The sequence below is a fragment of the Schistocerca gregaria genome, chromosome 3 (genome assembly GCF_023897955.1).
Source record: "Schistocerca gregaria isolate iqSchGreg1 chromosome 3, iqSchGreg1.2, whole genome shotgun sequence".
Taxonomy (NCBI): Eukaryota; Metazoa; Arthropoda; class Insecta; order Orthoptera; family Acrididae; genus Schistocerca; species Schistocerca gregaria.
Window position 1 is genome coordinate 171547257 of NC_064922.1, and position 14492 is coordinate 171561748.

At 37.3% G+C, this 14492-nt stretch overlaps 1 protein-coding gene across 1 annotated transcript in view; it reads right to left on the bottom strand.

Annotated features, from left to right (window-relative positions):
* Positions 1-2674: 2674 nt before the first annotated feature.
* LOC126355298 (dynein regulatory complex subunit 3-like) overlaps positions 2675-14492 on the bottom strand; it is an 85439-nt gene continuing 73621 nt past the window's right edge. The window contains exons 14-15 of the mRNA XM_050005589.1: positions 10257-10411; positions 2675-3751 (exon numbers count right to left, since the gene is read on the bottom strand). Of these exons, the coding sequence (XP_049861546.1) occupies positions 10267-10411 (145 nt within the window). The 3' untranslated portion in view covers positions 2675-3751; positions 10257-10266. The remainder of the gene's footprint in view (positions 3752-10256; positions 10412-14492) is intronic.

Genomic DNA, 14492 nt, shown 5'->3' on the forward strand with positions numbered 1-14492 from the left:
ATAGTGTTCTTCTAATGCCCATACTTGATTCATTCAGATATTGTTTGTTAACAAGCTTTGGACCCCATTATGTCTCTTTTTACTTTTATAGCTTCTTTTTAACACAGGTACTGAACCATGGTATTTTCAATCCACCACAATCTAGCATAGTACATACATTTGTAATGCATATTATACAACCCTCTTGAATTGTATCCATTGATACTCCACATTTTCAATTCCAGAGATAAATGTTTGAAGTGAAATAGCTACTTTCCAGCAGTAATCAGCAGCCATCATCTGAGAATGTCGAGCCGTTGCCCCAAGGAAATGTTGCGGGTACACAAAATATGATCCAACAGCACACCCAACAGCCATATATTGAACATATCTGCTGGGAAAGCCTGACGAATCACAATAAATGTGGCATTTACAGTGCATAGAACTCAAGACATGTCAGTAATTTACAACAAGAAGAGTAGCAAATCTAATACTGAATCTTTGGGGATGCCAGGTACTATTAGACTCCATTGTAACTTTTAGTCCTCCAAGCACAAGAAACAAGCCTTGATCTATGCATGGTTATATAGTGGGAAAAGTAGAACAGTAATAAGTTTGATGATCTACACTGTAATGCAACGATGTGCAGCAGATGCTGATACAACACACAAAATGGTTATTTCTGACGGTATTGTTAGTAACACATTCCAGAAAAAATTTGCCAGAAAATAACCAACAAGTTTAAGTTCAAGGAATGCACAAGGGAAAGAATAGATCCAGAGAAGCACATGAACTAGGAAGAGTCCACCAGAGCATGCATAAAGAGACATACTGAAATCTAGGTCACCTGAATGTGCAGCAGTCAAGGAACAGGGAAAGGAGGATAAGAAACTGAAGGTTACAGATTATTCAAAAAACTAATCTGCACCCAACAGTACTACATTTGACATTAAGTGAATCACAATAGAGGATATTATTGTTGTTTGTGATTCCAATAACAAATATCATTGATGATATGGTACAAATGTGTTAATTAATATTGGAAAATAAGACTGCATTAATAGTACAACTGCCTTCGTCTCAAAAGAAATAGCTTATAATTGTTTTCTTCTGTCTTAAGGTTACTTGCTTGTGGATGTGCTTCAAAAAATTGACTTTTTGTTTTTCATATTAAAACAATGCTAAATGTTTCCTGAAGAAAACTGTAGTTAAAAACAGTTGAATTTGACATCAGAAGTTATTTAAAAATCAACTAAAAGACCGATTGGTGTGCAGTGAAACCTATGTTTCTGCTGCTGTCACACATCATGTGTTGTCTTTAGAGCCAATTCGAGAAAGATATACAATGCAACTGATTCTTGAGATGGCAAGCCCATTAGAAGATATACTTTGTTATGGTCTTATGGTTTCTCTCGTAGGATATCTTTGATTTTCGAGTGTTGTTTTGCTTTGTGTAGTTTGAGTTTTTGCTATTTTGTCATCCTCAAAAGTTATTACTCCTCCAATAAAGCATTTTGGTACTGGTGTGAAGTTCTAGAGCTGCAGTTGCTAGGAATATATTCCGCATTCAGTATGAGGCAATCATTGGTGGCAGTTGATTCCGTGAGAGTGGCCAAAATTGAGAAGTGGGTCCTTGAGACAACTAAAGAGGCAAGAATAACAAGGAGAGACAAGGAAAGAAAGAGGGAAGATGAGGAACATGTAAACCAAGACAATTACACAGCTAGACTGTATTAGTAATAACAAAGGGGTTCTGTAGTTCAAATATAATTTTGAATTGAATTTCCTGACAATTGAATTTTCTGACACATTTATATTATCCAAAAAACTATCTATTTGAGCTGGAGGGTTGAAATTTTTTGGGATATCCAGGATACTATTTTCAGTGAAGTAAACTACAGACACTAACATACTACCAACAGGGAGAAAAATATATACTGGTTAATTACAGAAAAGGAACCTTTATTTTAACTGTCAGCTGTAAACATTTCTAGAATAAAAACTTGTGACTGGAATAACATGTTAGTAGTCCACGTTTTAGATGGATATGTTATTAATGTGTATGTAAAGTTTCAAACATCTAATTGCAGTAGTTAGTCAATGCATAGATTCCAAGTATTGACTGGCAAATAAAACTTGTAATTTACTGATCTCCACAAAAAAAAATTAGTTAAGTCAATATGGGAAATAATGTGATAAATTATATATCAAAATGTTCAGCAAGAAGCACTCCTATTGTCTTACAATTTTCATCCTACTAACAGTACACGTTTATTAGTTAGAGCCCTGTAAACTTTATGGACATTGTTAGTATTTTTCCAGCCACGTTACTGTAAGTGATCTGCAAATGTTATATATTGAAGAAGAGAGAACCAAAGTAATAATTATTGTAGTAGCTGCTGCAATAGGTACCTCTCAGACAAATGTGTAAAAAGAAAAAAAAATATGAGTGTGAACCTTTAACCTCTTGATGATTTCTTACATCTGTGGTATTTTTGTGTAATATTCCAGTAAATACCACTACCTGTCTGTATTTAAATAGACATTTTTTATTGATTATATTCATAATGACACAAAAGTAATTATCATTCCATTATGATCCACTTTAAGTATTAATCTGGCAAAGACACATATTATACAATTTAAAACAAGTAAAAATTATCTGCTAGGAACAGAACTCAACTGTGAGGACCTTTTGGATGTCAAGTTACACATAGGAAAACTTATCAAGAAGCTAAATTTAGCATATTTTGCCCTTACAAGAATCTTGTGTAGCATTGACTTAAAGACAAGGGTGTTGGCTTATTATGCATAGTTTCTCTCCCCATCATCTTATGGAGCAGTCATTTGGAGCTGTGCACCTAAAGTAAATAAATGTTTGTTCAACAGAAATGAGCAGTGAGAATATTGTGTAAAGTAAAGCAGCAGTAGCTACATATATTGTAGAAGAATTTTTAAGGATCTTGGAATTTTTATACACACTTCCCAATACATTCATTCCTTAATGGTTTTTATAGCTGGCAATAAAAATCAGTTTCATCTGAACTGTAATCCAAACAATCACAATACAAGACACAAAAATAATTTCCATGTAAATTTTGCCTCACAGTCTAGCATTCAGAGTGAAGTTATTTAGTTATTTGTTTATTATCCATCTTTAAGCATTAAAAATGCAGTAATATCATCTTTTGTGTATATTCACACTTACATTTACAATTACATAAATGATGCACTTGATGTAAAAGATATTTTATAGCCTATTATTATCATCTAGCAAGATACAAACTTGTCCATCATACAATCCATGATATACTGAATATATTCATATATGTAAGTTACATACCCTCATGAAAGGTATTTAACAGGATCCTATCTAACATAGAGCAAAACCGGGGAACTTCTACAATTTCTCTAAAGATCTAGATTCAAGGATTGTAAATCTAAATTAGAAGTATAATAGTAATGTACTGTAACCAGAAACTATTTTCTTTGAAAAATACCAGTAGGCTATAATCTACAAATAGAAGATGAAAACATTTGTTTAGTCTAACAGAGGAGGCAGTAGCCATTTCACAGGAGTAGCTTTCTTTCTAATTTGCATGACTAAATTTAGCTAGCATGATCATCAACAGCATTAAGCAGTATAGTCATCTTTTTTAAAAAAAAAATACAGTGTACATGTTAAGTTTTTACAATTACCTGGACCTTTTTTATTATATACTTTGGCTTGTTACACACCCGAATGTTCTTCTTCTCGATGGGCTCTTCAGAACTGAAGAATATTTAAATTTATGAAGTGTGCTATATAAATACTTAATGTATGCAGTGACTTATTGTAATCTTAAATAAGTATGAATAGAAATCATCATCTGCTCCTGTATACTTTTTTTTTACCCCCCCCACACACACACACACAGGGGGAGTGACGATGAAATAATTCTTATCCAAGAAAAATTGTATTCCTTTTCTCCATGCTAAGGATCGCTTGTAAATACTGGATATGTTATGCCCCAGATAAAATTCAGTATTACATTCCAATGGATGGTTTCAATCAATTGCAATCATCAGTGCACACCATCAGAATACACAAGTCTTCAAGACACACTGTTCCATGATGGAGCACTAATAGTGACATATGGTGCCTGGACTACCACTAGTAGGAAATGTGCTCTGTAAACAGGCTAAGATGGTCAAATAATAATGTAGTATGCCATAATATATAGAATTATCCAGTCTTAGTATTTAGATTAACAGCAATGGAAAAAATACTGACTGGTAGCACTTAGCATGGCAACTGAAATTGTAGATTATATTTATTACAGCCAAATACTGGAAGAAGAGTTATATACTACACAAAACAAAAGTTATACAAACATTTATCTTTGTTTGTCCGATGTGTGTTTATAGTTAGTGGGACTATGCAAGTAGACATTAAAAGAGACATGAGCATTCACTACCTTTGATGTGATCTTTAGTTCATTTCATTCAGCATTAGAAATTATGTTTTAAAATGCTGTGAAGTTCAAAGATGCAGTACAGTGAAGACCAAATGCACAAAAACACTATTTTTCCTTAAAAAGATGGTACACCAAAAAGCCTGATTACAAACTGAGGCAAAAAAGCAGTGAATGCAATATTTGAGAAAGGAAGTCCACTTTCTAGTTATGCAAGTAATAATATATTAGATCAACAAGCAGATCTCTCAAATCATATCCTTTAATACTCCTAATCATTAAACCCCATGCTCTTACCAGCTGTACAGGAGCACCTTATTTATTATCTAATGCCCTCATGTACTCTTCCAGGGTTTAGACTATCTTTTATACTCTAAAACGAGAGATGTTCTCCCTAAAATCCTTCCCATTTCTAATACAACAGTATTCTGTCTCCTAAACAATTACAAAATCTCCTACTCTGACTCTCTGCCAGTGCTATCTTCATGACTTGATGCTTGTGCCCACTCAGTAGTTCTATTCCATTGACCAAGTACACATCACACATCAATGTCAGTGGTCAAACCTGGACTGTAGTCTACCCAAAGGCCAAGTCAATTGCTCATTGGCACAGCATGCTCCGGAGCCAACACTTTTAACTGAGATGACTGCTTCACATTTCATGCTGTCTGGATCTTGCCCCCCCCCCCCTCTCCCCCCCCCCCCCCCCCTCCCCACCGCCCACCCACAACATCATGTTTTAAATGCATACATAGACATAGACACTTTAATATGTTGCAATGTCACAAAATTGTTCATGTTTTCATTCATATTCTTACTGCTAGCACAATCACAAGTAATGTGTATCTTTAATACAATGTTATTTAGGTATTAATTGTATTCTGAAAGAACATGATATCCCCTCTCCTTCATGTCAGGTAATTGAGCATTGCAGCCAACTGGAGTTTGTCTGTCACATAGTATTATCTGGCTGCTGTTGCACCTGGTGCACATGTAAAAGAGATGGATGGGATGAGCTCTATGACACCTCAGATATATACACTGATCAATGAAAACATTATGGCCACTGACCTACTATTGATATAAACCCATTCAGGCAATAGCAGCAGCATCTGGTGAAAAAAAGCTGCTAGTCAGACACACAAGTAGTGCATGTAGTAACAGGGATTGTGCTGTCTGTGTATAAAATGGGGAAGGCGCACGATCTATCTGAGTTTGACCAAGGGCAGATTGTCATGACCTGGAGGCTTGGCACAAGCATTTCACAAACTGTAGAACTTGTTGGGTGTTTGAGGGGTGCTGTGGTGAGTGTCTTCAACACATGGTGAAGCCATGGTAAAACCACATCCAGTTGTCATGGGTTTGGCTGGCCACATCTCACTACAGATGTTAGATGTCTTAGGCTGAGCAAGCTGGTGAAACAAGGTAGGCAGTAAACTGTGGTGGAACTAACAACAGACTTTAATGCTGGCTGGAGTACAAGTGTGCCTGAACACAAACTCCATCGAACACTCCTAACGATGGACCTCCGCATGACCCATGCATTTGCCAATAGTAATACTACAACATTACCAACTATGACTGAAATGGGCATGTGACCATTGGTACTGGACATTGCACAGTGGCAGAGTGTTGCATGGTCTGATGAATCCTGACACCTTCTTCAGCATGCTGATGGGAGGGCACGAATCCATTGACACCTCTATTGTGGGATGGTGACAAGCTCGCAGTGGCTCCATTGCACTCTGGGGAACATTCACGTGGGCATCCATGGGTCCAGTGGAGCTCGTGGAAGGCACAATGATGGACAAGGAGTATCGTACACTGGTTGCAGACCACGTATGCCCCTTCATGATGATCACATTTCCCAACGGCAGTGGTATCTTTCAAGATAATGTGCCATGTCACGAGTGTAATGGAGTGGTTGAAAGAACACAGTGGTCAGATCCAATGGATGTGCTCGTCCCCCAATTCACCAGATCTGAACCTGATCAAACACATCTGGCATGTGATTGAACATGGCATCAGAGCTCATCATCCCCCTACCTGGAATTTACTGAATTAGAAAAGGCTTTGACAGAGAGACAGAAAAAGAGAACATATTTGGAATGGGAGGTGAAGACAATTGTGAAGGGTACTAGTAAGCAAAATGGGGAGCATAAATCCAGAATAATTTAAGACCAGACTAAATAGTCAATTTACAGTACTTCTCCATGATTGGAAGTAAAATGTTGGAACCTGAAAGTAATGACTCCTAATCCAATTCTTCCTCCCTACTTCATCCTTTCCTCACTTTTCCCTCTGTATTTCTGCATACTTTGCAGAGTGAGAAGGCAGCAGGGTAAGACACTGGACTTATATGTGGGAGGGCAAAAGTTCAATTCTCAGCCTGGCTGTCTAGATTAGGTTTCCTGTGATTCTCCTAAATGCCAGATGGTTCCTTTAAAAGAAAGCAGCTGATAATCCTCTTCATCCTTTCTCTCTGACACATTTCAATTCAGATTGCATGCTGTGACTTATTTTGAGTGTTGTTGATACAATGAAACTCAGATCTCTTCTGATAATTCATAGTTAACTTCAAGCATTTTGTCTCTCCTATCAAGAGTTTGGAGCAATTTTCTTTCATTTCGTTACCTACGTTTCAATACGGCACTTGGAAGTCTTGTCTGGAAGGGCAGCAGTGGAATAAGTAAATATAATATTCACTGCTCTTTCAAATTCCGAAGGTGGCAGGGGTAAAATACAGGGAGCAAAAGGCTATTTACAATTTGTACAGAAACCAGATGGCAGTTATAAGAGTCGAGGGACATGAAAGGGAAGTAGTGGTTGGGAAGGGAGTGAGACAGGGTTGTAGCCTCTTCCCGATGTTATTCAATCTGTATATTGAGCAAGCAGTAAAGGAAACAAAAGAAAAATTTGGAGCAGGTATTAAAATCCATGGAGAAGAAATAAAAACTTTAAGGTTCACCGATGACATTGTAATTCTGTCGGAGACAGCAAAGGACTTGGAAGAGCAGCTGAACAGAATGGACAGTGTCTTGAAAGGAGGATATAAGATGAACATCAACAAAAGCAAATCAAGGATAATGGAATGTAGTCGAGTTAACTCGGGTGATGCTGAGGGAATTAGATTAGTAAATGAGACACTTAAAGTAGTAAAGGAGTTTTGCTATTTGAGGAACAAAATAACTGATGATGGTCGAAGTAGAGAGGATATAAAACGTAGACTGGCAATGACAAGGAAAGTGTTTCTGAAGAAGAGAAATTTGTTAACATAGAGTATAGATTTAAGTGTCAGGAAGTCGTTTCTGAAAGTATTTGTATGGAGAGTAGCCATGTATGGAAGTGAAACATGGACAATAAATAGTTTGGCCAAGAAGAGAATAGATGCTTTTGATATGTGGTGCTACAAAAGAATGCTGAAGATTAGATGGGTAGACCACATAAATAATGAGTAGGTATTGAATAGAATTGGGGAGAAGATGAGTTTGTGGCACAACTTGACTGTAAGGAGGGATCGGTTGGTAGGACATGTTCTGAGGCATCAAGGGAGCACCAGTTTAGTATTGGAGGGCAGTGTGGAGGGTAAAAATCATAGAGGGAGACCAAGAGGTGAATACACTAAGCAGATTCAGAGGGATGTAGGCCACAGTACGTACTAGGAGATGAAGCAGCTTGCACAGTATAGAGTATCATGGAGAGCTGCATCAAACCAGTCTCAGGACTGAAGACCACAACAACAATATTCAGTGTGAGAGAATGGAAAGCAAGACCTATGGCAAGGAGTTACAGTAAGGAAAGGGATGAGATACAGGACAAAGAGAGATTGCCTTTGTGCAAATATGAGGGGTTTCATGTTGCACATGGTGATATAAAAGATTTAGGATTGTGGGGAAGCTATAGCGCTTACTCTCCTATCACCTATAAATCAAGTTAATGACAGAGGGCCAGTGTGAAACAGTGAAGAGCATAAAGATAACTGGATGATTGGTAGGTAAGTGGGTAGAAATTGTTGCAGGACAGAGACAAGTAGCTATTAGAGTTATGGGAATTGTGGGACTGAAGAACATCATAATCATTCTTCCCCTTGGCTTTCTTCTCATGAGCAGTTCAAACACTTTTGAGAAAAGGCAATAGATAGATCAGTATATAATTGCTGTCACAATTTCACTCTATTTTTATCAGTGATACATAAATAACAAAATTGTTTTTTATTAACATAAATATAGTTTTTCATAAAAGCTCAATGGAGATAACCAAACTTCTTTGCACACCTCTCAGGAGAACCAAGAACAATTAACAGATCCTTAATGTTAACAGGGAAACTACACTGATCAGCTGTGAGGACTAGTTGTGTCATCCTTGAGTGGCTCATTCAGTAAAGCACTTGTCTGCGAAACGCAAAGGTCCTGAGTTCGAGTCTTGGTCCAGCACACAGTTCTAATCTATAAGGAAGTTTAATTAAGCAGTTGTTTTGACAAGTGAATTCTGTTCCAGTTTGTGCAATTTGTTAAAATAAAAACAGTGACAAGAAAATATGATAGTATGTGATCATAATAATAGTGTGCATAATTGTGTAATGTATTTAGCTGAAGTATTTGAATATTATTAAAAAAATGTTTGTAAATAAATGATGGTTAGGTACATGGATATTATTTTGATTAGAGTAGTGTCATGTAACACAACTCATGACAGAGCATGCTAGGAAGACATCATGGTCTTTTGCTGGTTGGTGGCATGGAGGTAAGGTGGTCTATAAAGGTCTGGGGGATGTGTAGGAACATTGCTGTAGCCTAAACTACTATTCAGAAGTTTGCCTTCTGTGTATCAGTTTGCAATTTGAGAATTTGAACTGTGAATGTAATGCAACTTTGTGATATAATATACTGTTCATTTGTCTGCAACTGATCTGCTAGAACTAATTCAGATTCCATCTGTAACACTGTGTAAAGTATGTGGAGGACCATCATTCACAGCAAAGTAATCTGTGAATAAAGCAACACTATAATTCAAATGTGTGCTAAACATACATTAATACTCCAAGGGATCAGCCTTAATTCCCTGTTGCATTCCTTAATTTACTCATCTCTTATGTACCAGTATTTCACTTTTCACTGGCTGATCTCTTAGGCCACCATAATAATCTTTATTCACTTATATAAGGGTATGATGCAACTGTGTACAACAAAACAGCTGTGAAAATCAGCCTTTTAACAGGCTGCATACTTGTCCTCTGCTGGACTGATAGCAGTAGAGTTACTGCTAGCCAAAAGTTGCAATGCCCAGGCATTAGGGTACATGTTATACACAAAATACTGGAGATCAAAGTGTTAATAGCAGCAAAAACTGAAAGCAAGATATATATTTTATATATATTGTTGGAAATGACACAGAGAGTTACTAAAAGGAACCATATTACTCTTTTGCAATCACTGTTTGTGCGTATCATGGTCTGGGTATTATTAATGTCATGCATTCTCAATAATCACCAGTTACACAAAGTGCCACCCAGTAACAGATATTCTACATATGTAGCTTGCATGTAAAGTGGTTGACTACACTGTTTTTTGAAATGTATCTGTGCTGTAAAAGAAATGTACTGCATCACAGCCTGTGTGAAGCACACTGTTTAAAGTAATAAACAACTGTTAAACACAAAAATGATTTTTTTATTTGTTAATAAAATGAGAGTGAAACTTCATTTTAAAAACCTTTTGTAGCCCTATATGAACAATAGTTAATCAGAAAGTTTATACTCTTCTATTACAATAAAAATTATATATGTTGTAGCGCTGTAAAAACATTGCTGAAAACCATACTTACAAAGGAACTCCTAATCCTGACAGTGACTTTCATGGGATTCTGTAGTTTCTTCTTGCTTAAATGCCTGATAAGCTAATTCTTCAAATTCTTGTCTCTGTATTTCAAAGAAATGGTTGAACTCATTAATTTTTGATCTATTTCTTCTTATTTCCTCCCTGAAAAAACCGTAGGAACCCTTCTGTAACTAAATACATATATTGATGTAAATAAAACAGAAAGAAACTTCCACATGGGAAAAATACATTAAAAACAAAGATTCCAAGACTTACCAAGCGGGAAAGCGCCGGCAGACAGGCACATGAACAAAACACACAAACACACACACAGAATTACGAGCTTTCGCAACTGGCAGTTGCTTCGTCAGGAAAGAGGGAGGGAGAGGGAAAAATGAAAGGATGTGGGTTTTAAGGGAGAGGGTAAGGAGTCATTCCAATCCCGGGAGCAGAAAGACTTCCCTTAGGGGAAAAAAAAGACAGGTGTACACTCGCACACACACACACACACATATCCATCCGCACATACATATATTCTTACATATACTGCAAATAAATGTATCCTTTTGAAGAGAACTTTTTAATTTGTCAATTAACTCAAGATTTGAAACACAAAGCTGTACTGGAAATGAACACAGTAACACTTAACCCTAAGACAAGAGGCCTCAACTAAACTATGCCTCCACCAGTTTAAAAAATGCTCTAGGTGGCCCACAAAAGACAGATTTTTGACATGCAAAATGTCATGTTTGCTGGATATTACAAGTAAAACAATGATGATTAGTGCTGAAACATACAGAGATCTGACTATCTTTCACCAAAATGTGCAACCAATGAGGTCTGCATTTATGATCTACAGACCCCTGGGGTGAACCAGTGACGTAGGCACTACTGTGAGAAATTTTATGATAAGTAGCATACAAAAATATCACTTTACAGCAATTTTTAATCTAAAGTTCTATAATGTTGCATTTAAGGCTTATTATATAATTCTACACTATTTTGATATACAATTTATGATTTAATGAACTGATGTGACTCAAAAAATAAAAAGAATCAAAGTCATTATGATATTAAATTTGATTTATTAAAATATCTATGAGTGCCTACAAGGAAAAAAGGTTGAGAGTCATGTTCATGAGAAAAAAAGGCAGTATTTCAATTTTAAAAGAAACTGTAAGTGTGAGCAAACATACTTATTACATAAATACAAGATAACAAAAAGGGAACATGATAACCAAGCAAATCTCACTTATAATTCATTCATATACATTATTTTCCCAAACAATCAGTCTTAAAATGAATTTCAAGTAATCCTATTGGCTAATCTCTTCTATTTAATGATGACAATCAAGTTTAAGCTCATTCTGCACACCTAAGTCACACATTCTGTGCCAGCCAGTGAGCTTTCAGTAGCTTTCTGAGCACTCTGTTGTGAATTTCTTAGCCAATGAAACCATTAAACAAGACCATAGAGAGTTATTTGGTGTATGCTCACTCTATTTGTTGCAAGGTGTCATCAGTGATGGTGTTGGTAAGCAGCAAACTCTACATAAGCAAGCTTGAGACATAATCTGCAGAATGCTGTACATGCTTTCTTCAAGTGCAAAGCACATGCTTTCATGTACCACAGCTGTTGCTTGGGACTGGCAACTCTGTAGTTCCTGTCCACCCCTCAACCTGCATGAGCTGCCACTATATGTGAATCGGACTACAATACTGAGTGAAGTCAGACTTTCGTGCTAAACCATGGATCTTCTTACGATATCATGGGTAAATAAATTGTCTGCCAGATGTTATGGATAAGAACTTTTAAGTTGCCCACAATGTATTCTTATTAAAATAAAGATATACAAAAATGGTTACCCACAACTGCAAGAGCAGAAACCACACTCATACATAAAGACAGAAAGATCTCCTTAACAAATAAGTTATGCACAAATTTTTTCTCATAGCTGCAAGAGCAGAATCCACACGCACACATACACACACACACACACACACACACACACACACAAATAAAGTTATGCACAAATTTTTTCTCATAGCTGCAAGAGCAGAATCCACACGCACACATACACACACACACACACACACACACACACACACACACACACACACACTTGTTGTTGTGCCTGGTGGCATGCATTCACTGTTGGTTGGTTGGTGGGTGTGGCATAGACTAATTCCTTCAAGTGTTTCCATAACCAAATGTCTAGGGGATTGATGTCTTGGGAATGAGTTGGCCAAGGTGTGGGACCATCCCCCCACCATCAACCAATCCAGCAGCCCCAAAATGTCTGCAATAGATGTTTTCGCACATTGTGACAAAAGTGTGCAGGTGCCCCATCATGCATGGACCACCGTTGAATTTGTTGCTGCAATGGCGCACCCTCCAGTAAGGTAGGTAATACAATAATGACGAAGTCCAAATAATGGGCCCAGTTAACCTTTGTGGTAGCAGTATGGCCCTATTAATCTATTGCCAAATATATTTGCTGATATGTTGATTGAGAATTGGTGTTGATTTCCTCTTTCCTGAACTGCTTGGGGATTTACATCTGCCCCTACATGCTGGCTATGTAAATTCACAACACTATCTCTTGTGAACCTGCCTCACTGGTAGATAAAATCTTGGATGTGACCAGCGGATCTGCGAAACACTTTTGCAACTGCCATTGACAGAATCACCTTCTGCCATGATGATCCTCTATGGCCTTAGGGTCCGAACACACAGTAGATGATATAGATACAGCAATTGTTCATGAAGTACCCCCCCCCCCCCCCCCCAGATAAGAAAGCCAGACATCTCTTCTGCTGCTGCTAATCGTTCCACATTGGACCCAGGGGTTTCTTCCACTGAACTTAGCACATGTCCCTCCATGTCAGGCATGAGACTGTGTGGGGTCTCCACTATCAGTCTTCTGAAGTGCAAGGGTACCTGTGCCCTCATATTCTGGAAAAGTCTGAAAAACAGCTTATAAGAGGGTACTCTGCACTGTGGATATTAGGTAGCATAGTGGGCCTGAACTTGCAGGTAATGTACATTTGCTAAACCATAGCAGAATATCATATCCGCCACTTCACTTGTTCAGTAGTAGGCTTCCATTGCTAACAAATGGTAAGTCTACTACACCAGTGCAATAACAGTAAACACTTAAGTGAATCTGCATTTGGAAGAAGGTAAACACCATGATATGTATCCAGAGTTGACAGTACTGTACAATTAGGCACACAACCATGATGAAAATTAATGTAGCCTACAATATGACTCGAACCAAACAACTTACTGCAGACCACCTAATGGTGGTAGATTACTGAGAGTAAGACATCATAATACCCTGCCAACACATTTGACAAAGCACCCATGCAATGACTGTGTTAATGTCCACAACCAAGCATCATGCAGCTTTTCCAATAAACATGTGTTTATCTTGGAAAGTAGGCGTTTCGGACCCACAATTATTGGACTTATTTTTCTTGTTTCAATGAGTACTATCACCTCTCAAAGTATTCAACACTTTTTTTCAACACCACAGTTAGATGATGATCAGTTAGAATTTAGGAAAGGTAAAGGTACCAGAGAGGCAGTTCTCGTATCATCCTTGATATGGGAAGCAATGCTGAAGAAAAATTAAGACACACTCCTAGTATATGTTGACATAGAAAAGCATTCAGTAATATAAAATGGGGCAAGGTGTTCTAAATTTTGAGAGAAATAGGAGTAAGCTATAGGGAAAGATGGGAAATATATAATATGTACAAGAACCAAGAGGGAACAATAAGATTGGAAGACCAGAAATGAAGCAATGATGGAAATAAAAGAAAGGTTCAAAAGTGGGATTAAAATTCAGAGTGAAAGAATATTAATGATGACATTGCTCCACCAAGTGAATGTGAAGACGAATTACTGAATCTGTTGGAGGTAATGAAAAACCTAATGAGTATAGAATGTGGTTTGAGAGGAAACCAGATGAAGGCAAAGGTAATGAGACGGGTGCTGATCACAAAGCAGATGAATCATGCTGGGGGACATAAGACGAGTGAGAATACTGATGACTCAGGGAAAAAAGCAGTTATATGATGTCTTCTATGATTATAAGAGGGCCTGAGGTGATCTGCGTTTAAATGCAGCCCCGCAGGCAATAAAAAACAAAGAACAGTAAGTTGAAGTTGAGATTATATCTTAAACTGTACAGTTTGTATGATTCATAATTGATTAATGCAGAGAAAATTAAATTAA